The following is a 27,498-nucleotide window of genomic DNA, read 5'->3' on the forward strand; positions in this document are numbered from 1 at the left end:
CCCTCGGGGTTTACTCCCAAAGCCTTCCCCGTGAGTGGCTACAGCCACAAGGCAGCGGGGGTTTGAGATCAGAGTTTTCCTTCTCCGAGATAAGCTGCCAACCACGACCGACGAGCCCCCCTCCGCCCGAGGCGACTGGTTTTAAGGCGCCAGTAACCTGCCTCTGCCCCTTCTCCTGTCAGTAGAAACGGTTCCGCCAGGCTCAGTAGTTAAACCACGCGTGAAGGCCAGGAGCTGGACTTGGTTGTCAAAGGGTATTTAACGTCAGAGGCTAAAGTATGGATAGGGAATAAAATGAGCTAAAATACATAAAAAGAAGCATACATTCACAATGTAAACAGCATTCTACATATGTTCAGCTAAGTCTGCCCTCGTAGTGCCTCCTCTTTGTAATATCCTCCGTTGACAAGCTTGTCCGGATTGGTTGCTGTCTCACAGCAAGTAATTGGAGTCATTGGTCAACAGGGCAGGCTTTATAGAGATAAGAATGTTTCACTGGCATTGAGCAGTTCCTCACACACAAGCAACTTAGATCAGTCTTCCCTTAAAAGGGAATAAATGCAGTTACTCTCGGTTTATGTCAGAGGTGTAGAATATTCACAGTGGCCACTTTATTAGGTATCCTTTGTACGTTTATAAAGTGGCCACTGTGTACATTCTTGTGATCTTCTGCTGCTGCAGCCCATCCACTTCAAGGTTGTGTGTTTGAAGATGCCCTTCTACATGCCACCATTGTTACTTTTACCCTCCTGCCAGCTTGAACCAGTCTGGCTATTCTCCCCCCCCCCCCCCCCCGACCTCTCTCATTAACAAGACGTTTTCACCCACAGAACTGCCCCTCACTGGACTTTTTTTTTTGTTCTTCCACACCATTCTCTGTAAACTCTAGAGACTGTTGTGTGCGAAAATCCCAGAAGACCACCAGGCCTGCACACTCGGGCACCTCCCACCCCCACCCAGCTAATGACAGTCACCTGCCGCTCATTCCTAACACATCACCGGCAGCCTGTTTAAACCCAGCTCTTGTCCACTCATCGAACTGGCCAGCCTCGCCCAGTCGCTCTTAGCCTTCGCTCTCCCTGTCTGAAGTTTACCTCGTTGCCCGCTGTTGTGTCCAGTTTCTCTTCTCTCTTCTTTCATGGCCCCTTGCACCTCATCATTTTGCAGCCTACTATCAAAGTCATCGGTCACTGCTGAATCATCTCCGCTGCTCAGCTTTTGAGTCAAGCCCCCTCTACATTTCCTGACAGTCTCTGAGATACTCAAGCTACCCCATCTGGCGCCAGCACAGTCAAAGTCACTTAGATCACATTTCTTCCCCATTCTGATGTTTGGTCTGAACAACAACTGAACCTTTTGACTGTGTCTGCATGCTTTTATGCATTGAGTTGCTGTTGCATTAAAGAGGTGTACAAGTCTACTTAATAAAGTGGCTATGGAGTGTATAGCCAGAGGTCAAAGTCATTCCCAAGGTCTTTGCTTCAATATGGCTTCTTTGTAATATGACAGATTTTACAAAAAAAAAACAACCAAAGGAAGACAAACTCTGCAAATAGAAAATAATACTGAGGACATTATTTGTAAAGAGTCCTTGAAAGTGACTGTACATCGTAGAACGAGTTCAGAGTAGTGGTGATTGGGGCCTGATGTTTGAGAGGTAATAACTTCTGTAAAAGGGTTCTGTACCTCCTGTCTGACGGATGCAGTGAGAAGGGAGCATGGCCTGGATGGTGGGGGCCCTTGATGATGGACACTGCTTTCCTGAGATTCAATTTCTTGTGGGCATTCACAGTAAATACAAAGAAGCACAATAGAATCAGTGAAAAACTGCACACAAAGATGGGCAACCAACGTGCGCAAGCCAACAAACTTGTGCAAATACAAAAAGAAAGAAAAGCTAAATAAACAAACAGATGGATACATACATTCATGCAAAAATAGATAAATATTAAGAACTCGAGTTGCAGAATCCTGAAAGTGATCCCATAGGTTGTGGAATCAGTTCAGAGTCAAGGTGAGTGAAGTTATCCTCACTGGCTCAGGAGCCCGGTAGCTGAGGGGGTAATAACTGTTCTTGAACCTGGTGGCGTGGGACTTGAGGCTCCTGTACCTCCTTCCCGACGGCAGCAGTGAGCACAGCCTGGGGGGGGGGGGGTGGGAATCCTTCAGGACGGATACTGCTTTCCTGCGGCAGCGTTCCTTGTAGGTGTGCGCGGTGGTGGGTAGGGCTTCCGCTGTGACGGGCTGGGCCGCGCCCACTGCTCCTTGCAGGCTTTTCCATCCAAGGGCTCGGGGTATTTCCATACCGGGCTGAGATGCAATATACTCTCCACCACACATCTACAGAGCTTTGTCAAAGTTCATAAACTTGCCAAATCTTCACAAACTTCTAAGAAAGTAGAGGCTTTCTTTGTAATGGCATTAATGTGACAAGACAAACACTGGTCTCTCAGAGCTGAACATATCATATTTGCATTTAGACTGGTCATTCCAACTTCATGCAAGATACAAAAGTATTTTTAACACAATAAATACTTCCAGTAATTGGCCAGATAATCATTTGCAGCTTCTTATGCTACATAACCATTTAATAAAATTGCAAGTGGAAAGGGCAACAGAGGTTGAAGCTCTTTCCCAGAATTTCCTAACTTATTCCTTGAAGGTAATGAGGATTTTTTCCCTTACGCCCCCCTCGCCAATTGCAGAGGACATGAAGTCACCCTTCGGAGTCTCAAAGGATTACAGTCGGAGATAAGAGCACTGGGTGAGTCAGGCAGAACGATCCTGACTCAGACTTTCCTGGTGATTTCAGTCTAGTGTTACAGCTGCTTCTCATCAACATCTACCGTAATTCTTACAGAGCCGACACGATAGGCAGGATGGAAATGAGTACTCAGCCCTTCTGTTGTGAAAGGATGGAGAGGAATCCACACAGACGGGAAGGGGGGAGAGTCAGATACCTACCTGCCTCCTCGGGATGTTACAGGTGAACGCCGAGCCCGTCTACGTGGGGCGCTGCCACAAGAACGCGACGGCCGTCGTCAAAGGGCCCCCCCCCCCCCCACCACCCTCCAGGCCGCGCTCTCTTCTCGCTGCTGCCGGCTGGAAGGTGGTACAGGACCCTCAGGTCCCACACCACGGCAGCACAACGCCCTACGGTCCCAGCGACCCGGGTTCGATTCCTGCTGCTGCCTTGTAAGGAGTTTGTACGTGCTCCCCGTGACCGCGTGGGTATCCCACCCGGTGCTCTGGTTTCCTCCCACAGACCGAAGAGGTAGCGGTTGGGAGGTTAATTGGTCATTGTAAGTTGTCCTGGCATTTGGCTAGGGTTAAATCAGGGGTTGCTGGGCAGCATGGCTCAAAGCGCCTATTCCGTGCTGTAACTCAACAAATAAATAAACAAATAAATAGGTAGATAGATAAATAAACAACACCATCAGGTTCAGGCACAGTTATTACCCTTCGACCATCAGGTTCCTGAACAAAGGGGATAACTTGACTCCCCTCAACTCTGAACTGATTCCACAACCTACAGACTCGCTTTCAAGACTCAGTAACCCGCGTTCTCTGAATTATTTACCTTTTTATTTCCACAGTTTGTCTTCTTTTGCACATTGGTTCTTTACGCATCTTTGTTTGTGCAGAGCTTTTTTAAATATATTGTATTTCACTCTTTTCCGGTGAACACCCGCATGAAAGTGAATCAGAAGGGGCTGTGTGTGCGTGAGGGAGTGGGTGGATGGAGGGGAGGGAGGACAGGGGCTTGAACCGGTGCTGTTGTTCTGCTGAACACTCTGGCCAGAATACACGGCCTGTCCCCAGCACATCGTTAATTTGTGTTAGTTGCAGGCCCAGGTGTTACAGGGCCCTGGCGAGCCCTCACCTGGAGTATTGTGAGCAGTTTTGGGCCCCTCATTCAAGCAAGGATGTGCTGACCAATGTGGAAAGGCCTAGATCGAGTGGATGTGGAGGGGCTGTTTCCCCAGAATAGAGGGATGGCCATTCAGAATAGAGAGGAAGAGGAGTTTCTTCAGCCAGAGGGTGGTGAATGTGTAGAATTCACTGCCACAGGCGGCTGTGGAGGGCAGGCCACTGGGTGTATTTAAGGCGGAGGTTGATAGGTTCTTGATTAGTCGGGGAGTGAAAGGTTACAGGGAGGATGGGATTGAGAGGGAATTGGATCAGCCATGATGAAATGGCTGAGCAGGTTTGAGGGCTAATTTGGCTCCTGTGGATGATGACCCTACTACAAAACGACCATATTTCACTGTATGTTTCAATGTGCACGTGATACATAAATCTGAATCTGAATTCGAGGAGATCAATGCCACTGGATCATGAATCCCAGCTCATGCTCAGGCAGGTCTGGGAGATACTGAAGCCCTTGTTCATCATCTCTGGCCCAGACCATCTCCATCTCCAGACGGAGCTCCTGTCCAGCAGACAGGGACCTGTCTGCCTCCATCTCCAGACAGAGCTCCTGTGCACTGGCTCTGTCTCATGATAGGGCTCCTGTCCTCCATCTCCATCTCCAGATGGAGCTCTTCTCCACTGCCTTGGCCTCCAGACAGGTCTCCCGTCCACTGTCTTCATCTCCAGACGGGATTCCTGTTCACTGTCTCTGTCTCCAGACGGAGCTCCCTCCCACCGTCTCAGATTCCAGGTGCCCTCCTGCCCTTGCACACGGGAGTGTTTTGGTGGACGTGGCTCCGCTGCCTCGTGGAGTCGTGCAAAGAGTATCTGCAGTCTTCACCACTTTACACCACGCGGTTCAGCCGTGTCAGACTGCTAAACTGTACACTCTCCAAACTATTACATCAACTCTCATCTGGGAAAACCTAAAGAAATGTCTAATTTCCTGTTGAGAGTTATATTAATTCTTGAGGTCAGATAGAAATCTGCCAACATTATCCGAAGCACATTTACTCTCAGAAATGCTAGCGCAGGATATAATTTGGTTTTCTCTGTGTGGTCTGATTACTCACTCCAGTGTTTTTATTAAGTCCAGTGTCTTGGAGCACGTTGTCATTGCAAGAGGGTGATGAGCCTGTAGAACACAGGGGGGGCTTCACCCAGAGGGTGGTGAAGCTCTGGAATTCATTGCCACAATTGGCCGTGGAGGCTACGTCATTGGGTATATATAAACCGGAGGCTGGTAGGTTCTTGCTTATAAGGATGTCTAATTGTGGGGAGAAGGCAGGAGAATGGGGTTGAGAGGGAAAATAAATCAGCCGTGATGGAATGGCGGAGCAGCCTAAATGTGCCAGGTGCCTGATTTTGCTCCTGTGTCGTACGGTCTTATGGTCTAGCAAGGCATCAGACCCAGAAAGAAGCCCATCCCGCCCAAAAAAAGGAGTGAATTGGCTGAGAAAGGTTCCCGTTCCAACAAAAGACCTATTGTCTATCTAGAAATAGTGTGGTGGTCATTAGCTGCTTGTTCTTTCTTCCAGCCAATAAAAGCCTACATCTCGCCTCACGTCTCCAAGAGCTATTGATGGTGCATTAGCTATATCACCTAAAACTCCTGCAAATTTCTACAGAAATCTGTCTTTGTCTCTTTATATCTAGTTTTTCATAATTTCTGCCGTATTTTTTTCCTGTAAATGCCTTCAAGAAAACAGATTTCGGGGTAGTCTGTGGTGACATATATGTACTATGATAATAAATTTACTTTGAAATTTGAACTTTGTAGCACTGTTGTACGCAGTTACAGACTTGTGCCCACCAGTACTGAAACAAGGTGACAGATGTGTGCCTAGAGGTACCGTATATATGGATAGACCTATATACACCAACACTGAACTGACCTTATAGTAACAGTGCTGTGTCCATCAGATCTAGATTTGAACTTAGTCTACAAATCTAACAAAGCTCAACTCTTCTGTCATATCTCATCTCTGGAGCCCTGATGCCAGCCCCAGTGAGGTTCCATGTGCCAGACCACGTACCACATAGGACTGAGATTAGGTGCCCAGTATTTGGCAGACCAAGGCCTGGCAGCTGGAAGACTCCTGAACTCTGCCTCGCTGATGGTCCCATTTCAGAATGGTTTCCCCATTCCATCCTGGGTGAGACCAAGAGTACAACTGGGGCCACCAAAAGCAAACAACGAGCAACACAGAAAATCTGAAATAACACTCGAAAATCCTCAGCAGGTCATCAGGGTGCCTACCACAACCTTCTACAGGCGCACAGTGGAGAGTCTCCTGACTGGAGGCATCATGAATCGGTGCCCAGGAATGGAAAATCACACAGAAAGTGGTGGATACAACCCAGTCCATTGTAGACATCACTGAGAACATCTACAACAAGCACTGCCGCAAGAAAGCAGAATCTATCTTCCAGGACTCCCACCGTCCATGCCATACCTCGCACCTTAGCAAAGATTCTGGATTTCCTTCTCTCCAAATTCCCTGTACTTTAAGATCCGTTTCATCTCCAAACTTAAGCTAGAGTTTGGAAAAGATAGGGATTGACACTGTAGGAAGGATGTCAAAGTTTTGAGGGGGTGCAGAAGAGATTTACCAGGATGCTGTCTTAATTAGACGCTGGACAAAATTTGTTGTTTGCTTTGGAGCAGTGGAGGGGAGATCTGATAGAGGTTTATAAGATTATGAGAGGCAAAGAGAGAGTAGACTGGAAGTACCTGTTTCCCAGGGTTGAGATATCTAATACCAGAGAGCTTGCATTGAAGGTAAGAGGGGGTAGGTTCGAAGGGGATGTGAGGGGTAAGTTTTTTACTCAGAGAGAGGTGGATGCCTGGTATGGTGGTAGAGGCAAATACATTAGCAGTTTCTAAGAGACGTTCAGACAGACACATGAATATGAGGAAGATGGAGGGATATGGACATTGTGTAGGTAAGAGTGATTTTTTGGGGTTTTTAAAAATTTGCTTTTTAGCTGGTTCAGCACCACATTGTGGGCCGAAGGGCCTGTACTGTACTGTTCTATGTTCTATGATATGTTTTAAGATGGAAAAAGCAGCTAAGGCAAGGCAGGGGATGTAATGCCTGTCATAAAATTAGAGTGCCTGGCCTGTACCCTGGAACAGGCCAGCACTTTCAGGAGAGGAAAGGAAAAATGTTTTGGTGGGAAAAAAATGAAAGCAACTATGCAGCAGGTTGGTACAGCTGAGAGAGCTTCTGCCTCAAAGTTCCTACGCCGTGGGTTCGATCCTGACCTCGGGGGTCGTGTGCGTGGAGTTTGCATGATTGTGAGGGTTTTCCCTGTGTGCTTCAGTTTCCTAAAGACGTCCAGGTCGGTGGGCCAAGTGGCCGCTGTTAATTATCCCCAGTTTTCAGGTAAGTGGTAGTATCGGAAAGGAGGTGATTGGGAACACAGGGCGAGAATGGGATCAGTGCAAATCATACTTGACAGTCAGCAGAGACTCATTGCGTTATAGACCAGTACAGCGCTAAAGTAGGCCCTTTGGCCCATCTGAGCCAGTCTGCCTACACCCATCAACCTGCACCAGGACCATAGTCTTGCATATCCCTCCCATTTATGTACCTATCCAAACTCCTCTTAAATGTAAAAATCAAACCTACATCCACTATTTCCACTGGCTGCTCATTCCACACTCGCGCCAGCCTCTGAGTGAAGAATTCCCCCTCGAGGACCCTTTAAACTTTTCACCTTTCACCCTTAACCCATGACTTCCAATTCTAGTCTCACCCAACCTCGGTGGAACAAGCCTGCTTGCATTTACTCTACCTATATCCCTCATAGTTTATCTATCCAACCTCCCCTCATTCTCCTACGCTCCAGGGAATTAAGTCCTAATTTATTCAACCTTTCCCTATATCTCAGGTCTTCACCTCCTGGCAACATCCTTGTAAATTTTCCCGGTATTGTTTCAATCTGATTGATATCTTTCCTGTAGTAAGGTATCAATAAACAGGACTGCACACAGCACTCCAAATCAGGTCTTGCTAATGTCTTATTGTCTTAAAGTTTTCTGATGACTCTGCCATAGTTGGATGCATCAGCAAGGGAGATGAGGCTGAGTACAGGGCTACGGTGGGAAACTTTGTCACATGGTGTGAGCAAAATCATCTGCAGCTTAATGTGAAAAAGACTAAGGAGCTGGTGGTGGACCTGAGGAGGGCTAAGGCACCGGTGACCCGTTTCCATCCAAGGGGTCAGTGTGGACATGGTGGAGGATTACAAATACCTGGGGATACGAATTGACAATAAGCTGGACTGGTCAAAGAACACTGAGGCTGTCTACAAGAAGGGTCAGAGCCGTCTCTATTTCCTGAGGAGACTGAGGTCCTTTAACATCTGCCGGACGATGCTGAGGATGTTCTATGAGTCTGTGGTGGCCAGTGCTATCATGTTTGCTGTTGTGTGCTGGGGCAGCAGGCTGAGGGTAGCAGACACCAACAGAATCAACAAACTCATTCGTAAGGCCAGTGATGTTGTGGGGGTGGAACTGGACTCTCTGACGGTGGTGTCTGAAAAGAGGATGCTGTCCAAGCTGCATGCCATCTTGGACAATGTCTCCCATCCGCTCCATAATGTACTGGTTAGGCACAGGAGTACATTCAGCCAGAGACTCATTCCACCGATATGTAACACTGAGCGTCATAGGAAGTCATTCCTGCCTGTGGCCATCAAACTTTACAACTCCTCCCTCAGAGTGTCAGACACCCTGAGCCAATAGGCTGGTCCTGGACTTATTTCCACTTGGCATAATTTACATTATTAATATTTAATTATTTATGGTTTTATATTGCTATATTTCTACACTATTCTTGGTTGGTGCGACTGTAACGAAACCCAATTTCCCTCGGGATCAATAAAGTACATCTGTCTGTCTTGTACAACATAACATCCCATCACCTATACTCAGTACTTTGATTTATGAAGGCCAATGTACCAAAAGCTTTCTTTTATGACCCGTGACATCTCTTTCAAGGAATTTTGGATCTGTATTCCACGTTATATTGTTAACTCCTCCAAGAGGACCACAACCTCATCGTAGGGTTTGGAGGCTTGCGTCCCTCAATGACCCGGAGAGCGGTGTTGGCCGGAGTCAGGGCCTTGCACTTTGGCTCTTGGTAGGGTCACCCTTGCCAAACAGGTCAGACTAAGAGTGGTCCACTGGTCCTCCAGGTTCGGGGGTTCAGCTCAGGGCCAACGACCCTGACCGGTCAAACAACACTGTGACGGACACAGTGATGAAAAATCTGTGTACAACTGAGAACCCTGAACCACACCTGGGGCACAATAGAGAGAATGGCCAATGACGGACAGAGATGGAGGACCTTCAATGCTGCCCTAATAACGGGCAGTAAGTAAGTATTCCTCAATGGGCTGAAAGGCCTCTTTCCCTGCCTCATGACTTAATGACTAATATGGACATTTAAATTCAGGGTACATTGAGTACACAAGTAATGCTTGACAAGATACCAACAGAGGACGTTCAGTGAGCTAACAGACGGACTCATTCTTGCTTACTGACCTATTATAATAAAGAATGAGGCCATTTGGCCCATCAGGTATCTGCCAGCTCCCAGCAGGACATCCCCATCAATCCCCTCTCCTTATTCCCCTGAGCCACGGCTACTCATTCTCCCTCACACATACACAACAACTCCCCTTTGACGCTGTTTACCACCGGGCACAGCAGGGGAACTCACCCAGTCACAGGGAGAACAGGAAAACTCCACCCAGTCAGTGCCGGAGGTCAGGATCGAACCGGCGTCCCTGCTGCTATCAGGCCTCACGGCGCTCCCCTCCAGCTCGAGGGAAACAAAATTCTGCTATCTCTGTTCAGTGGCCACCCCTCCCCCCCCACCGCCACTCACCGTACATCTTCCCTTCGTCCGACAGGATAATTTTCCGCCTGCCACACGGCGGGTAGATGGCCAGCGCCTCCTGGAAGCTCTGCTCGATATCGGCACTCCACACGCCCTCCGCATCGTTGTCCAGGCTCTTGTCAATCGAGTTGCTCATTGCCTCCGAGTCACGGTCAGGGCTCATGCCCTCGCCCCAGCCGTTCGCCTCTATTTTGACTCCTTGAGGGAGTCCAAGCCTTAGCTTGGAGGCAGCACTGACCTGCTGAGAGAAAACAACGAAGGCATTGGATGAACTTGTCCGTGAGTTACAGCAGCATCATACAGACGGGCTGGGGACAGAACACTCACTTCGGATCTCCACCCTGTTTCTGTTTGCACATAACTTGCATTTCTTCGACTTCCCTCTTCCTTATTTCCTCCCCCCTTAAGAATTCTGCAATTAACTGTCAAAAGCACTGGAGAAGGGAAAAGAGACTCATCGATGGGGAAGGACGTGGTTAACTGGGACGTACAGGATGAAGACAGTTGAAAAAATGAATATGATCAGAAGAGGAGCCAGCAGACAACGTAATAATTTTCTGATTTTAACCTTGGTTTCTAGCTCCCTCCTCTTCACCATCGCACACTGAAGCTTTTCGTTCTTGCTGGCCATATTGTTCTGGTGCAGTGGACTGCTCATCCACTGTGGAATTTCACACTTTAACAAAGAATTTCAATGGTGCAGACTGAGACAGGGAGAGGAAACACACGTACACACACACTCAGGTACGTGTGAACACACACACACACACACACACAGATACACGCACACTCAGGTATACATGCGTGTATATATATATATATACATACACACACACACACACTCACACACACAGATACACGCACACACATGGTGAGACACTGAAGCTAGTGAATAGATAACTCCTTATTCAGCAAAATGAGCAGCAGGCATCATATTCGAGACACTCTTGGAAGAAGAGACCTGCCTGACCCAATATCACAAGACATTTTAAATGCTAAAGATCAAAGGTAACAGCAGGACAATGTTATAGTTGCAATGTATCTACAATGCTTCCTTTGAATTACATACAACTTTACAAACACTTCCACCTCCACACCCACACTCCAGACACCCAAAATGAATGTTAGTTCCCACAGCCTCTGGGCTGCATTCACACAAATGCAGCCATCTGCTGTCACGTGGAGTGTTTCTTTGTTTGCAATCAACTCTCGGAAGACCATTGTTCAGAGCTGCATTTTAAATTCAATCTACAATCCACCTTCAGGTCTGAAGACTGGCTGCTGTTGAAATTGGTATTTGCCACACACACACACACACACACACACACACACACACACACACACACACACACACACACACACACACACACACACACACACACACACACACACACACACACACACACACACACACACACACACACTATTCTGCCCATTTGAACCAGTGACAGAATGGTTTCCCAGTGTGACTGAGCCATTCGCTCTTCCCAGTTCCTAGCCCACGGTTTATCTCACTCTCCATAAATTAATCTGCTTCTGACCCTGACGACGAGGAAGACTTTTCTCTTCCCGTTACTTTAGCTGACCGAGTCCTCCATCCTCCGGCCGGTGAGAACATTTCTCCTTCACTTTCTCAGCGTCCTTGGTCATTTTGAATTCCTCTGTTAAATCACCTCTCAGACCCCTCCCCATTCATGGTCGATATTATCCTCCCCACTCTGCGCAGAACTGATCCTCCACCTCTAGGACCATTCCATAGAGTCTCTCCTGTAACCTCCCTCGAGCCGAACGGTGGTGATCATAAATGAGTATAACACTCCAGCTGATGTACGGAGAAGAAATAGGACCTTTATGCTTTTGTGCTCTTCGTCGTACGGGAAACTCTTCAGCCTTGCTGATAAAGGGATGCAGAAATATCATAGAACGTCTTTTATTGAACTCAGTAATGATCAACTAAAGGGCTACAACAATGTATTAAAATCTTACCGTGCAATACACGGTTCTTAAAGCTACACTGACACGTACTGTGTAAACACTTCCCTTCTCATTCACCAGCACTCAGTCTGCAGCTGGGAACAGTGTAGCAATGAGTGACGCCTGGACCCACCCAGCCCACCTGTTCACTCCCCACCCACCCAGCTGGGAGGGTCCCTCCTGAGGGCATCGCCACGGAACAGCTCCGACTCAACAAACCGAAGCTGGGGTTGTGCCCGGAGCAGAATCACCTAAATGTTTTTGAACACTACATCCACATCCACAGTTCTATCATTTCCTGTCAGTCACCTTATGTACAAACACTCTTGCACCTAGACTCACTTTAATCTATGTATATAAGATTTCTTATGTATTTATGTAAAACAATATCTCCCTACCTCCCGTCTTCTATTCCCCACGCTAGCCTTTTACCTCTTCTCATCTTCTCCCCCTGAGTCCGCTCTTTCCCCTTCTCCTATGGCCCGCTCTCCTCTCCTATCAAATTCCTTCCCCTCCAGCCCTTTACCTTTCCCACTTCTCTGATCACCTTCTACCTCCTTCCGAACCAGATTGAGTCCTAACAGCCAAATCCTTGGAGCAGCCTGGAGTAGGCCCAAAGCCTCAGTATTACGCACATTTTTTACAGGAAAGAACACAATTGATCGGAGGAAAGTATAGGGGGGGGGGTGTCAAAGGTAGTTTTTCTTTTTACACAGAGAGTGGTGGGTGTGTGTAATGTATTTCCAGGGCTGGTAGTAAAGGCTGATCCATTAGGGACATTTGAAAGACTCTTAGATACACAGATGGATGAAAGGAAAATGGAGGGCTATGTAGGAGGGAAAGATCAGAAGCCCATTTCGGGTAAAACGATCGAGGAGGTCACAGTGTGGTAAACTGTGGTGACTAGGGTTTTGCCAATTAGTTCAGGAACTGAAAGTTGCTGTTCTGGAACTTGACGGTGTAGGACTTCAGGTTTCTGTAGCTCCTGGCCGACGGTGGCTGCTAAAAGATGCCGTGGCCCGGACGGTGGGAAGCTTTGACGTTGCTCCTTGGGTTGCACTGGTCCGCACTGTAACTAGGCAGGAGATGACAGACAGAGAGGTCACAGTGGGAGTGGGGTGGAGAATTAAGGTGGCACGTCATGGGAAGTGCAGGGTCACTCCCGAGGACTGGACACAGGCACTCTGTAAATTCCCTTTGTCCCGTCCGTCGCTGTCCCACTGCCCAGACCAACTTGTTTCCTGCTTTCCCAGTTCTGATGTAGGGTCCCAGACCTGGAATGTCGACTATCTCTCTTCACAAAAAATGCTGCCCTCCTTGCCAAGTTTATCCAGCATTTCAGACTCCAAATGTCTGCAGCTTTCTGATTTTCTTTGGCCGTTAAACGCGTCTTGGATTATCACTGCTATCGGCTTTCCCACCAGCAAAATCAAACTGCCTGCCCTGGAGTCGGCTGCATTTGTCTTCACGCTGTTAAACCATTCAGAGCAGCTTAGGGCCCCTTATCTGAGAGAGGATGTGCCGACATTGCAGAGGGTCCAGAGGAATGTTACAGGAATTATCCCGGAAATGAAAGGGTTAATGTATGCGGAGCTCTGGGCCTAGAAGAATGAGGTGGGGGGGTGGGTGGGTCTCATTGAACCCTATTGAATAGGTTTGGATAGAGTGGATGTGGAGAGGATGTTTCCAACAGTGGGGGAGTCAAGGACCGGGGGCACAACTTCGGATACAAGGCCGTCTCCTTTGAACGGAGATGAGGGGGGATTCTCTTTAGCCAGAAGGTGCAGAGTCTGTAGAATCCATTGCCACAGGTGGCTGTGGAGGCCAAGTTATTTGGTAAACTTAAAGCGGAGGTTGGCAAGTTCTCGGTTTGGAAGGACGTCAAAGATTACGGGGTGACGGCAGGAGAACGGCATTGAGACCAAAAATAAATCAGCCATGATGGAACGGTGACAGACTCCATTGACCAAGTGGCCTAGTTCAGCTCATACTGTATGTTTTATCGTCGAAGAGTGAAGCATCTGCTGTCCATCCTTTGCTGAATAGTTTTAGATGGAGTGGACAGCCAGCGCCGTTTCCCAGGGAGGCAATGGCACAATTTTAAGGTGATCGGAGGGAAGTATAGGTGGGGAATGTGAGAGGTAGGTTTTTTTTTTGCAGAGCGTTAAGTGAATGGGATGCATTACCTCTCTCAGCTCGGTATCGTGCCAAATGGCCACACAAGTTAGAACTGTCTCCTGCTCCAATTAAGCAGCATCGTGTCCCAAAGAAATGAAGGGAATCCCGGCTATTTTCTTGATTAGTTTTTGTCCTTTAAGAGTTGCCCCAAATACGTGGCCGCCATGGTTATCCGACGGCCCAATGAACCGGAACTCACTGCCACTTTACTCTCTCCACATTCCCAGCAACTCTCCCCAGGTTGTTTTGTTAAGTCTGTAGAGGTGGTTTTGGGGACAGAGAGGGGGGTCAGGTCACCATCCGTGGGTGTCAGGCTGTCCCAGGTCGGTGGGTTCGAGGATGAGATGGCCGTGCGAGCAGGAGGATCGAGTCAGTTCGGGGTCCTGCCATCAGGTGGTCTGACGGTTGATACCGAAGACAAAAACCCAAAGGCCAATCGGAAGTCGAGAAATCGAAGTCTGACGGGTGAAGCCTGGAGACGGAGACGAGAGGCAGGAAATGAAGATGAGAGACCAGAGACAGAGACGAGATGCTGGAAATGAAGATGAGAGACTGGAGACGGAGACAAGAGGCAGGAAATGAAGATGAGAGACTGGAGACAGAGACGAGATGCTGGAAATGAAGATGAGAGACTGGAGACGGAGACAAGAGGCAGGAAATGAAGATGAGAGACTGGAGACAGAGATGAGATGCTGGAAATGAAGATGAGAGACTGGAGACGGAGACGAGAGGCAGGAAATGGAGGTGAGAGACCAGAGACAGAGATGAGATGCTGGAAATGAAGATGAGAGACCAGAGACAGAGATGAGATGCTGGAAATGAAGATGAGAGACTGGAGACAGAGATGAGATGCTGGAAATGAAGATGAGAGACTGGAGACAGAGATGAGAGGCAGGAAATGAAGATGAGAGACCAGAGACAGAGATGAGATGCTGGAAATGAAGATGAGAGACTGGAGACAAAGACGAGAGGCAGGAAATGAAGATGAGAGACCAGAGACAGAGATGAGATGCTGGAGATGAAGATGAGAGACTGGAGACGGAGATGAGAGGCAGGAAATGGAGATGAGAGACCAGAGACAGAGATGAGATGCTGGAAATGAAGATGAGAGACTGGAGACGGAGACAAGAGGCAGGAAATGAAGATGAGAGACTGGAGACAGAGATGAGATGCTGGAAATGAAGATGAGAGACTGGAGACGGAGACGAGAGGCAGGAAATGGAGGTGAGAGACCAGAGACAGAGATGAGATGCTGGAAATGAAGATGAGAGACCAGAGACAGAGATGAGATGCTGGAAATGAAGATGAGAGACTGGAGACAGAGATGAGAGGCAGGAAATGAAGATGAGAGACCAGAGACAGAGATGAGATGCTGGAAATGAAGATGAGAGACTGGAGACAGAGATGAGATGCTGGAAATGAAGATGAGAGACTGGAGACAGAGACGAGAGGCAGGAAATGGAGGTGAGAGACCAGAGACAGAGATGAGATGCTGGAAATGAAGATGAGAGACTGGAGACAGAGATGAGATGCTGGAAATGAAGATGAGAGACTGGAGACAGAGACGAGAGGCAGGAAATGAAGATGAGAGACTGGAGATGGAGACGAGAGGCAGGAAATGGAGGTGAGAGACCAGAGACAGAGATGAGATGCTGGAGATGGAGATGAGAGACTGGAGACCAGAGACAAGAGACAGGAAATGAAGATGAGAGACTGGAGACAGAGATAAGAGGCAGGAAATGGAGACAAGAGGCCAGAGACAGAAATGAGAGGCCGGAGAGGAGACGGAAGACCAGAGACCGGAGACGAGAGGCCGGAGACCGGAGATGAGAGGGGGGAGATGAGCGGCAGGAGACAGAGATGAGAGGCCGGAGACCAGAGACGAGAGGCCGGAGACCAGAGACGAGAGGCAGAAGACAGAAACGAGAAGCCAGAGACCGGAGACGAGAGGCCGGAGACAGAGATGAGAGGCCAGTGGTGGAGATGAGAGGCAGGAAATGGAGGTAAAAGGCCAGAGACGGAAATGAGAGGCTGGAGTTGGAGAAGGAAGGCCGGAGACTGGAAACTGGAGGACTGTTTGTAATGTCCATGTGTGAGGGGCTTGTTTTCGTGTTATTCCGTTGCTTGTTGTGTCGTGTTCCATTGCGTTCCGTGTCGTTCTGCTGAGCATTGTGGCTGCGCTACGTTGGCACCGTAAAGTGTGGGGTCTGTTTCCAGGCTGTTTCCAGCACCTCCCGACTTTATGCTGGTTGGTTCACTGTATGTTTCAATGAACGTGTGATAAATAAATCGGAGTCGGAATCTGATTCGACCCAGAAAGATTTACAACAAAGCAGGGCTATCGGGTGGCTCTGTGTTGTGTCAGTATCAGGGTAAAGTTCTCCTTTGACCTGGCATCTGTGTTTGCAGCTGCCGACACTAAAACCTAGCAGCTGCAGGCGTGACAGCCAGACCTTAAAGGGGCATGCGTCTGCAGGGGCGACCTGCTAGTTAGTGACAGTGGGAGAATGTGCAGGGCGGTGGTGAGAGAGGGCTCCCAGGGGGTTAAAAGGGAGTTCAGGCAGCTGCTGAGAAACGCTGGCCAGAGAAGATGAATTCTGGGTGTTGACATCGCTTGGGGACAGCTAATGCTGAGAGAAAAACAAGAATACAAGGAGCCGACTTCTCTGGGGCAGCACAGCGGTGAAACTGGTAGAGCTGCTTCCTCAGAGTCCCAGAGAGACCCGGGTTCAATCCCGACCTCCTGTGCTGTCCGTGTGGAGTTTGCACGCCCTCCTTGTGATCGTGTATGTTTCCCCTGGGTGCACTGGTTTCCTCCCACGTCCCAAGACATTGTGTGTGTGTGTGTGTGTGTGTGTGTGTGTGTGTGTGTGTGTGTGTGTGTGTGTGTGTGTGTGTGTGTGTGTGTGTGTGTGTGTGTGTGTGTGTGTGTGTGTGTGTGTGTTTGGACTTCGAGGACAAAGGACCCGGGTTCGGATCCGGCCGGCTCCTTGCACGCTTCCCATCCGTGCTGGGCTGGGCGTCAAGCGAGCAACTCAGCCTCGTTTAAAAAAACAGTCAAAATGCTATGGAAACAGCAAAATATGCTGCCCGATGCGCCACAGGGCGTGGGAGGGAACAACAACCCTTGTGTGTGGGTGAGTGGTAGAACATTGGGTGGGTGGGGGAAGTGATGGGAATGCAAGGAGAATAGAATGAAATGGAGTTATTGTGGGTTTAGAGTGATTTATGGTCAGTGCAGACTCAATGGGCCGAAGGGCCTGTTTCAGTGACTCTATGATTCAATGACTTTTTATGGAGGGGTGAAGGAAACCATCTAGAAGAGATTGACAGGGAGACCTTTGTAAAGAGTAAACTCTATGAATTTGAGTATGTGGGAAAAAGCTCTATGCCCACTGTACAGGCTCTCGGGGTGGACAGAAAAGGAGGAGGAGCTTCATTCTTTTAGGGACTTCTAATGAGACGAAGATGCTTTAGGGATCAGAGGCAGCGCCATTGAATGACTCCTCAGTTTGGAAGCTGAGATCTTCACTTCCACAGACTCACAGATTCCAGTAGGCTACACCTTGCCTCATAGAGAGGGTGCTGGCCCTGGAAACAGTTCTGTGAGAGAGATGGTTAGAAACGCGTGGTGGCTCTACAAGTTGCAACGGCTGTTTCTCAGAGGACTGAGGTTGAAAATCACGTGGGACGGTAATCTTGAATGTGACACCATTTAGGGGAGTTTTAGGGGACCTAATGAAAGGTCTTGGCCCAAAATGTTGACTCTTTGTTCCTTACCTTGGATGCTGCTTGACCTGCTGAGTTCTTCCAGCATTTTATGCCCATTTCTCTGGATTTCCAGCATTTATAGAATCTTTTGTGTTTATATCTTGCCAAAATATTGGTTATTAGGATAGGTAGGGGAGTAAAGGATTACAGGGAGAAGAAAGGAGACGGGTTTGAAAAAAAATCATCCATGATTGAATAGTGGAATAGTCAATGGGCCAAATGGCCTAATTCTGTTCCTATATCTTACGGTCTTATGGTTTTATGGTACCAAGCTCCCTCCTTTACTCTCTGTATACCCATGGCTGTGTCGCCACCCACAACTCCAATCTGCTAATTAAATTTGCTGACGACACTACACTGATTGGCCTAATCTCAAACAATAATGGGTCAGCCTACAGAGAGGAATTCATCAGCCTGACACAGTGGTGTCAAGAAAACAACCTCTCTCACAACGTCGCAAAAACAAAGGAGCTGGTTGTGGATTACAGGAGGAATGGAGACAGGCTAACCCCTATTGATATCAATGGATCTGGGGTTGAGAGGGAGAACAGCTTTAAGTTTCTCTGCATACACATCACCAAGGATCTCACATGGTCTGTACATACTGGATATGCACAAAAAGCACAACAGCACCTCTTTCACCTCAGATGGTTGAAGAAGTTTGGTGTGGACCCCCAAATCCTAAGGACTTTCTACAGGGGCATAATTGAGAGCATCCTGACTGGCTGCATCATTGCCTGGTATGGGAACTGTGCTTCCCTGAATCGCAGGACTCTGCAGAGAGTGCTGCAGACAGCCCAGCGCATCTGTAGATGTGAACTTCCCATTATTCAGGACATTTACAAAGACAGGTAAGGGCCCGAAGGATCACTGGGGACCCGAGTCACCCCAACCACAAACTGTTCCAGCTGCTACCATCTGGGAAACGGTACCGCAGCATAAAAGCCAGGACCAACAGGCTCCCGGACAGCTTCTTCCACCAGGCCATCAGACTGATTAATTCAGGCTGACACAACTGTATTTCTATTTATATTGACTACCCTGTTATACGTACTATTTATTATAAATTACTATAAATTGCACATTTAGCGGAGACGTAATGTAAAATTTTTTACTCCTCGTACATGAAGGATGTAAGTAATAAAGTGAATTCATTTCAACTCTGATATTAGGAGTTGAATTCTCTGCTCGGGTGATGCTGCTCCGTTCAGGTCAAATCAAGGTCTAACCATCCGGAGCAGCAAATAAGATGCTGGAGGAACTTAGTGGGTCAGGCGGCATCTGTGAGAGGTGAACGCGCAGTCGATGTTTTGGATTGAGAGTCTTCATCTAAACACGTGGCGCCAACGCTCTGGAGTATGCTAAAGAGTTTCTAGGCCTTAGACCCTTGTGCTGAAAGACATCTGAGAGGAGCCAAAAAAAAAGGAGATGATGGGACATTTTGGCACTTGAACCGATATTCAATCTCAGCATCCCTGTCCCATTCCACAGTATCCACTGCTGTGTACGTACATCTACTGATGCTTCTGGACACATCTTCAGTGATGTTCCTGGAATCATTGGGTGTTTCAACATCAGACCCCGGCTTGTGACCAGATGGTTAGCTACACGACTCCATGGCTCCCCTCTCCTGAGCCGCAGCCATCTTGAGGCCCTCTCTGCCGCATCGGTGGTACTGCGGAGGGCTCTCCTCTTCCTCTCTCCCTTGATGCCCAAATTGCTGAAGGCTCTGGCTAAGGAATGGGCTGCGAATCCCCTACAACCAACCTCCACTGGGAGACACCTCGCTCTCCATCCAGCCTGCTGGCAGTTGCTGACCAGTCCTGCATATTTAGATAGCTTCCTTTCGAAGGCCTCTTCCAAGTGATCTTCCCATGGGACTGTCAGCTCCAGCATCACCACTTGCTTGGTAGACTCAAAGACAAGGACAATGTCTGGTCGCAGGGTGGTGGCTGCGATATGTTTGGGAACTTCAGCTGCCTTTCGAGGTCCACCAACAGCTGTCAGACCCTTGCAGAGGTCAGGATACCTGCCGATGTTCTTTTGGCGGGTATTGGCTGCTCCCCAGCTCTGACAAGGGCAATGGTCTGCTTGGAGGGTCGAGACCACTTTGCCCATTCCATTCCTGCGCTGATGGCTTCAGCGATGGTCTTCAGGACCTGATCATCGGTGCCGTCCCTCACCAAGTGCCCTTGTGCAGCCGCTGAGGATGTGCTCCAGGGTTCCTCGCTTGGAACACAGTGGGCACGCTGATGACTCTGCTTTGCCCCATGTGTGCAGGTTTGATGGGCTTGGAAACATATCATACACAAATCTATCAGCCTCAATCTGGAAGATAATCAGTGGTGCTAAAAGAGAGCAAAATGGCGGGGTTCATGGGTTCAAGGTCCATTCAGATATCTGATGGCAGAGGGGAAGAAGCTGTTCCCAAAACACCGAGTGTGTGCCGTCAGGCTCCTGTGCCTCCTCTCTGATAGCTGCAATGAGAAGAGGGCATGGCCTGGGTGGTGGGGGGTCCTTAATGATGGATGCCACCTTATTGAGGCATTGACTTTTGAAGATGTCCTCTATGGTGGGGAGGCTGGTATCCATGATGGAGACGGCTAAGTTTACAACCCTCTGCAGATTTATTTCCAACAATATGCAGTGACCCTTCCACGCAACCAGTTAGAATGTGCTCCATTGTACATCTGTATAAATTTGCCAGAACCTTTGGCGAGATACCAAATCAACAGGCTTCAGGGTACAGAATTCCTAGGATTTATATTCCTCCATGTGAAACAAATCCTTCCTCATCTCAGTTCATTGACCGTATCTACTGTGACTGTGTCTCCGGGTTTGTGTTGTTCCACTCAGTCACCCAATGGTTTATGTTCCTTGTCACCTTTAGATGACTCAGTAGTTCATTGCTCTAAACTCTAGGATATCTTGGCCTCCTTTGCTCAAATTCTCCTCAAAGGACCACCTCAGTACCAGTTATCCAAGGAATCAGATTACAGTTTGATCTCCTGAGGAGAACTACACTCAGAGGCCACTTTGTTAGGTACACCTGAACACCTTGTCAATGCAAATATCTAATCAGCCAATCGTGTGGCAGCAGCTCGATGCATAAAAGCATGCAGACGCGGTCAAGAGGTTCAGTTGTTGCTCGGACCCCACATCAGAATGTGAAAGAAATGTGACCTAAGAGACTTTGACAGTGGAATGACTATTGGTGCCAGATGGGGTGGTTTGAGTATCTCAGAAACTGCTGATCTCCTGGGATCTTCACGCACAGTAGTCTCTAGAGTTTACAGAGGATGGTGTGAAAAACGAAAAAAAAACATCCAGTGAGTGGCAGGTCTGTGGGCGAAAAAGCTGTGTTAATGGGAGAGGTCAGAGGAGAATGGGCAGACTGGTTCAAGCTGATGGGAAGGTGACAGTAACTCAAATAATCGCGCATTACAACAGAAGAGCATCTCTGAACACACGACACATCACAACTCGAAGTGGATGTGCTACAGCAGCAGAAGACCACGAACATACACCAGTGGCCACGTTATTAGGTAGAGCAGGAATCTAACAAAGTGACCATTGATTGTATATTTCCACTCTTCAAGGGGTCGTATACCTTTCTTTAGGTAAGTAGATCAAAATGTTGCACGACATTCCAGTTATGGACATATCTAAGCCCTATTAAAAATTGTGTCAGGACTGCTTAGCTTTTGTACTTGTTTTGTAGTAATAACAACATTTTCTAGGCTTTCCTAAAACAAACGTTTTCATAGTCATCGAGGTTAAGTGTGTTTGTAATGCTCTTTCCTTCTAGACACTGCAACAGTTCGCTTCCCAGTAGGAGAGAGAAATACTTGGTGCTAATTAGAGACTAGCACAGGACATGCTGACAAAACAGAAAGCAAGGGCTATTTACCGCCACCAGCATTCCCACTTCCACTTGGAGATGGGAATGGGGGACAATGTACACAAAACATCATTGGCACATAACTTGTGCAGGATTGAGCGTTTAACGATACTATGCAAAAGAGTAAATCTATTTATTTAATAAGGCACGGCACTGAGTAAGCCCTTTGAGCCGAACCACCCAGCAAACCTCGATTTAACCCTACAATTTACAATGATCAATTAACATACCTTCCGGTACATCTTCAGACTGTGGGAGGAAACCCGAGCACCGGGAGAAAACCCAAGCGGTCACAGGGGGAATGTAAAGACTCCTTTAAGACAGCGGCAGGAATTGAACCTGGGTTGCCTGTACTGTAAAGCATCGTGCTAACCACTACACCACCGTAGCCTGATGGGCAAGGAGTGTGCTTGGGCGGAGGGAGGTCAAGTCCTCAACCTCAATCGAATGTTTCGAAGGTTTGCGCTTTCATGCAACTGAGAGTTTTTCCATAATACTTTGACGGGTTAATTGTTAATCCATGGGATAAGTTATAAAATCACTGATCATTGGTTAAAATGTAGAAGGGTTACATTCAACGTAATCACATTCCTCTTGTCCTCAACTACCAACCCATGAGTCTACGCATCCAACGCAACATTATCAACAACATCAGCCATCTTCAATAGGATCCTACCACAAACACACCTTTACCTATACCCCCACTCTCCACTTTCCAAGGGAATCCCTTGTCCATTTGTCCCTCCCCACTAGTCTCCCTCCTGGCACATGCCCCTGCAAGCGACAGAAATGCCACACTTACCCATTTACCTCCATCCAGGGCCCCAAATGGTCCTTCCGGCTGAGGCAACACTTCATTTTCAAATCTGTTAAGGTCGTCTATTGTATCTGGTGATCCTGATGTGGCCTCTTCTACACCGATGAAACCCGATGTAAACCGGGGGACCACTTCCTCGAGCACCTCCGCTCCATCTGCCAACCACTTTATAATTCCTACCCCCATTCCCTCTCTCCATGGCCTCCTCTTTTGCCAAGATGAAGCCACTCTCAGGGTGGAGGAGCAACATCTCATATTCTGTCTAGACAACCTCCAACCTGATGGCATGAATATTGATTTCTGCTGCTGGTAAAAAAAAATCTTTCCACTCCCTCCATTCTTCTTCTTCTATTCCCCACTCTGGCCATTTACCTCTTTTCCTCTCCTGCCTATCACCTCCCCCAGGTCCCTTTCTCCCATGGTCCACTCTCCTCTCCTATCAGATTCCTTATTTTCCAGCCCTTTACCTTTCCCACCCACCTGGCTTCACCCATCACCTTCGAGCTAGTCCTCCTTTCCCTCTCACCACCTTTTAATTCTGGCATCTTCCACCTTCCTTTCCAGTCCTGAAGAAGAGTCTCAGCCCAAAACATGGACTGTTTATTCATTTCCGTAGATGCTGCCTGACCTGCTGAGATCCTCCAGCGTTTTGAGTGTGTTGCTCCAGACTTGACGTGGTTTCCTCACCAAATGTAAATAGTGTGGAACAGGGTAATTGTCTCGACCATTGTGTCGTGAACTCTTTGATTTTTATAATTGTAGACAGAGGGAGCTTAAAGGATTACTGGCAGAATATACAGGACAGAAACAGTCCACTTAGCCCAGCAAATTAGGCTTGGTTTTTACACATTCACAAATGGACATTCAAAACACGAGGTCATTCTACACCCAGATGCATCACAGCTCTGCTGAGACTGCAGGAAGCTAAGGAGAGTTGTGGACACAGTTCGGCACATCACAGGAAGCGGCCTCCGCTCTCTAGACCCCGTCTACACTTCTCGCTGCTTCGGTGAAGCGGGCAGCGTAATCGAAGGCCCCGCCCATCTCAGATATTCTCTCTTCTCGATGTCACAGTGGTCGCTGAGATTGGCAATCAGCTCGCAGGCGTTTCATCACCAGTCGAGGTGACATCCTCAGTGCGCAGTTGTTGGTGTTTCTCTCTGGGGAGTGCTCGCATTTATATAGCCCACCCCCCCCTATTCACTCAGTCCTGATTGGCTACCCTTTCAGTTCTCCTTTGAATTCTATTGGCTCACTTTTCTTTGGCTCTTAGGGGTTCATAGGAACCAAACCCTTGGCACACCATAGTCTTGCCATCAGTTTATAAAACTCTTGAGAAAACCTCTTACAACCTACTGCCCACCACACCACTGGCATTTAGGGCAGCAATGAAGTTCCTCTATCTCTGTCCGTCCTTGGCCATTCTCAGTTGTGGTTCCGGATCCTCAGTTGCACACAGATACAGGATTCTTCATCACTGTTTCTGTAACAGTGTTGTTTGACCAGTCAGGGTCGTTGGCCCTGAGCTGAATCCCCGAACCTGGAGGACCGGTGGGCCACTCTTAGTCTGGCCTCTACCCTCTGACCTGTTCAGCATGGGTGACCCTACCAACAGCCAAAGCCGTGACTCCAGCCAACATCGCTCTCCAGGTCACTGAGGTACACAAGCCTCCAAGCCCTACGGCAAGGTTCTGGTCCTCTTATAAGCCAAACATGAATGTTTGATCTCTCAATCTACCTCGTCGTGAACCTATTCTACCTGCACGACGCTTGCCCTGCAATTGTATTTGCATTTGGAACGATCTGACTAGATGACACACAACCAAAAACTTTTCACTTGGTATATGTGACGATTATAAACTTTTTACCAAGCGCCCATCTATACCATTTACCATCTCTGCATATCAAGTCTGTGACCGTCTCTACCTCTGTCCTTCTGTCTGAAAGTAAGCGTGTGTCCAACTTCCGGTAAGGTGACGGTGAGCTCGGGGGCAGCAGCTGCCACGCGGCCAGCCAGAGGCATCGCCGCCTTTCTGTAATCGAGGTTTTTACGACCGCAGGACCCTGATGGGCATTAAGAACTTGAAGTACTGCAGGTCAGCGAGTTACTCGTTGGCGGAGAAACTGAACGAGCAGGACTTGGTCCTCTTGCCTGCATCAAGAGGCATCGGTGAGCGCCAGCAGAGTGCCAGAACTGGGGTGGCGTCAGTGCTGCCCCCCAGTGTTCACTCAGCAGAAAACAAGATGTATTGTGTTTGACTGCAGACTGCTGTGATATTCATGGACTCAGGGACTTGGACTGTATATTTTTGTCTGACTGTATTTTACTGCTGTCTTATGTGTGTTATATGGCCTTGTGCTGTGTATGACTGTTCGGAATGTGTTTTGCACCTTGGCCCCAGGGTAACATTGTTTCGTTTGGCTGAGTTCGTGGGTACTCATGTCTGGTTGAACGACAATTAAACTTGAACTTGATCTTCATTTTCTTCTTTCTACAGTAAAACTCCAATTCTGATTGTTCAGAAATCCTGACAGCTCAGCATTGCCTCACTGGCTGCAGTTTCCACAGCCCCTTCAAACTCATTCAGATCTTGTTCCCGTGTTCCCTAGAAATTTACCAGGTTCACCGGAAGATTCATTATACAACTGTGTACTGCCTAAAACAGAGTCTATTGCAGCGTATTGAGAATATTAATAGCAGTTGTATCCAATAGTCCGACACCATCAAATTCATAAAATTGCCAGATTTCAGGAGTAGCAGAACAAGTTAATCATGTGATTTCTCAAATCCATAACTCAAATTTTCCAGATGTGCTGCAGCTTGCTCACAGAGTCAACAGATCTGTAGACGATGCAGTTAAAATCAGTCTGGACTTCGTACTACAGCATCTCAACTGCCCTGGTACAACATCTAAAACCCCTATAGATGTGTAGTGGAGGGTATATTGACTGGCTGAGTCGCAGCCTGGTGTGGAAACACCAAAGCCCTTGAACAGAAAATCCCACAAAAGGTAGTGGATATGGCCCAGTCCAACATGGCTAAAGCCTTCCCCACCGCTGAGCATATCTACACAAAATGCTGTTGTAGAAACGCAGCATCCATCATCAGAGATCCTCACCACCCAGGACATGCTCTTTTCTCACTGCTGCCATCAAGCAGAAGATGCAGGAGCCTTAGGACTCGAACCACCAGATTCACGAACAGTTATTACCCCTCAACCATCAGGCTCTTGAACCAAAGGGGTTTAACTTCACTTGCCCCATCACTGAAGTCTTCTCACAACCAATGGATTCACTTTCAAAGATACTTCATCTTATGTTCTTGATATTTATTGCTTATTTATTTAATTTTTTTTTTGGGGGGGGGGTATTTTGCACACTGGTTGAATGCCCAAGTTGGTGCAGTTTTTCATTGATTCTATTATGGATTAATTGAGTATGCCTGCAAGAAAATAAATCTCAGGGTTGTGTATGATGACATTTCTGTACTTTGATAATAAATTTACTTTGAACTTTGAAATGCAATGTTAGTGTTTATTTCAATAGGTCAAGAATATAAGAACAAGGATGTGATGGTGACGCCTTATATTGGGCGAGACCACAATTGGAGTACTATGAGCAGTCTTGGGTCTCTTATCTAAGGAAGGATGTGCTAGCATTGGAGAGGGACAAGAGGTTCATGAGAATTATTCCAAAAATTAAAGGGTTAACCTACAAGACGCATTTGATGATGCTGGGCCTATATTCATTAAAAGAATGATGGGGGGGAGGAGGGGGCTCTCATTGAAACCTATAGAATATTGAAGGCTTAGATAGAGTGGATGGGGAGAGGATATTTCCTATAGTTGATGAATCTGTGGGATGTATTTCCACAAACAGCTGTGAAGACCAAACCATTGAGTATATTAAAAGTGAAGGTCAATAGGTTCTTGGCTAGTCAGGGTGTCAAAGGTTACAGGCAGAAGGAAGGAGAATGGGGTTGAGAGGGATAATAAATCGGCCATGATGGAATGGTGGAGTAGTCTCTATGGGCCGAGTGGCCTAATTCTACGTCTTATGATTGTACAGTTGAGGATTCTCTTCATTGATTTCAGTTCAGCCTTCAATACCATCCTCCCAGAGCTTCTGCAAAGGAAACTGCAAACTTAGTACGAGCGGTGATTGATATGTTCGTAGCCTAAGGTAGAAGGAGTCAATTTTAGAAAACCTAGCACATTTATTTTTCAACATAGTCCCCGCCTACATTTACACACTTAGTCCAGCGGTCGTGGAGCATACGGATCTTGGACCCCCAGAAAGTGTCCACAGATGGGCGATTGATAAGTTCGTGGCCTAAGGTAGAAGGAGATGAGTTATACAGCTCTCGTTACATGCACATGCAGTTCAACTCTTTGAGTGATTATACAGAAAGCTTGAAGTTAATAACCTTCCTCAACCTTAGGCCACGAACTTATCAATCACCCTTCGTATACCCAGGTCCCAGCTACAGGTGGATCACAAACTTTCTCCATGACAGGAGACAGTAGGTGGCACCAGGTAACCACATCTCCACACACCAAGGTGCCACACATGAGGCTGCTTACCAAGTTAAGGCCCATGGTATTACAGGGAAGCTACTAGCATGGTTAGAGCACTGGCTGATTGGTAGGAGGCAGTGAGTGGGAATAAAAGGATCCTTTTCTGACTGGCTGCCGGTGACCCGTGGTGTTTTGCAGGGGTCGAGGTTGGGAACGCTCCTTTTTATGCTGAATATCAATCATTTAGATGGTGGAATAGAAGGCTTTGCTGCCAAGTTTGCAAATGATACAAAGATTGGTGGGGGGACAGGTAGCGTTGAGGAACAGGAAGGCTGCAGAAGGACTTCCATTACGAGAATGGACAAGAAAGTGGTAAATGGAATACAACGTTGGAAAATGCATGGCCATTTACTTTGGCAGAAGAAATAAATGTGCAGACTATTTTCTAAACGAGGAGAAAATCCAAAAATCTGAGATGCAAAGGGGCTTGTATCCGTCCAGGACAAAGAGTGGGCA

General features: G+C 47.7%; 1 protein-coding gene across 5 annotated transcripts in view; it reads right to left on the minus strand.

Moving 5' to 3' along the window:
* LOC140719312 (transcriptional enhancer factor TEF-1-like) overlaps nucleotides 1–27,498 on the minus strand; it is an 81,783-nt gene that overhangs the window by 43,232 nt on the left and 11,053 nt on the right. For 4 of the 5 annotated variants that reach the window (XM_073033861.1, XM_073033859.1, XM_073033862.1 and 1 more), the window contains exon 2: nucleotides 9,813–10,065. In XM_073033861.1, the coding sequence (XP_072889962.1) occupies nucleotides 9,813–9,987 (175 nt within the window). In that variant the 5' untranslated portion in view covers nucleotides 9,988–10,065. The remainder of the gene's footprint in view (nucleotides 1–9,812; nucleotides 10,066–27,498) is intronic. The other variant, XM_073033860.1, reaches the window with a different exon arrangement.

The sequence above is a fragment of the Hemitrygon akajei genome, chromosome 31 (assembly GCF_048418815.1).
Source record: "Hemitrygon akajei chromosome 31, sHemAka1.3, whole genome shotgun sequence".
NCBI classification, from domain to species: domain Eukaryota; kingdom Metazoa; phylum Chordata; class Chondrichthyes; order Myliobatiformes; family Dasyatidae; genus Hemitrygon; species Hemitrygon akajei.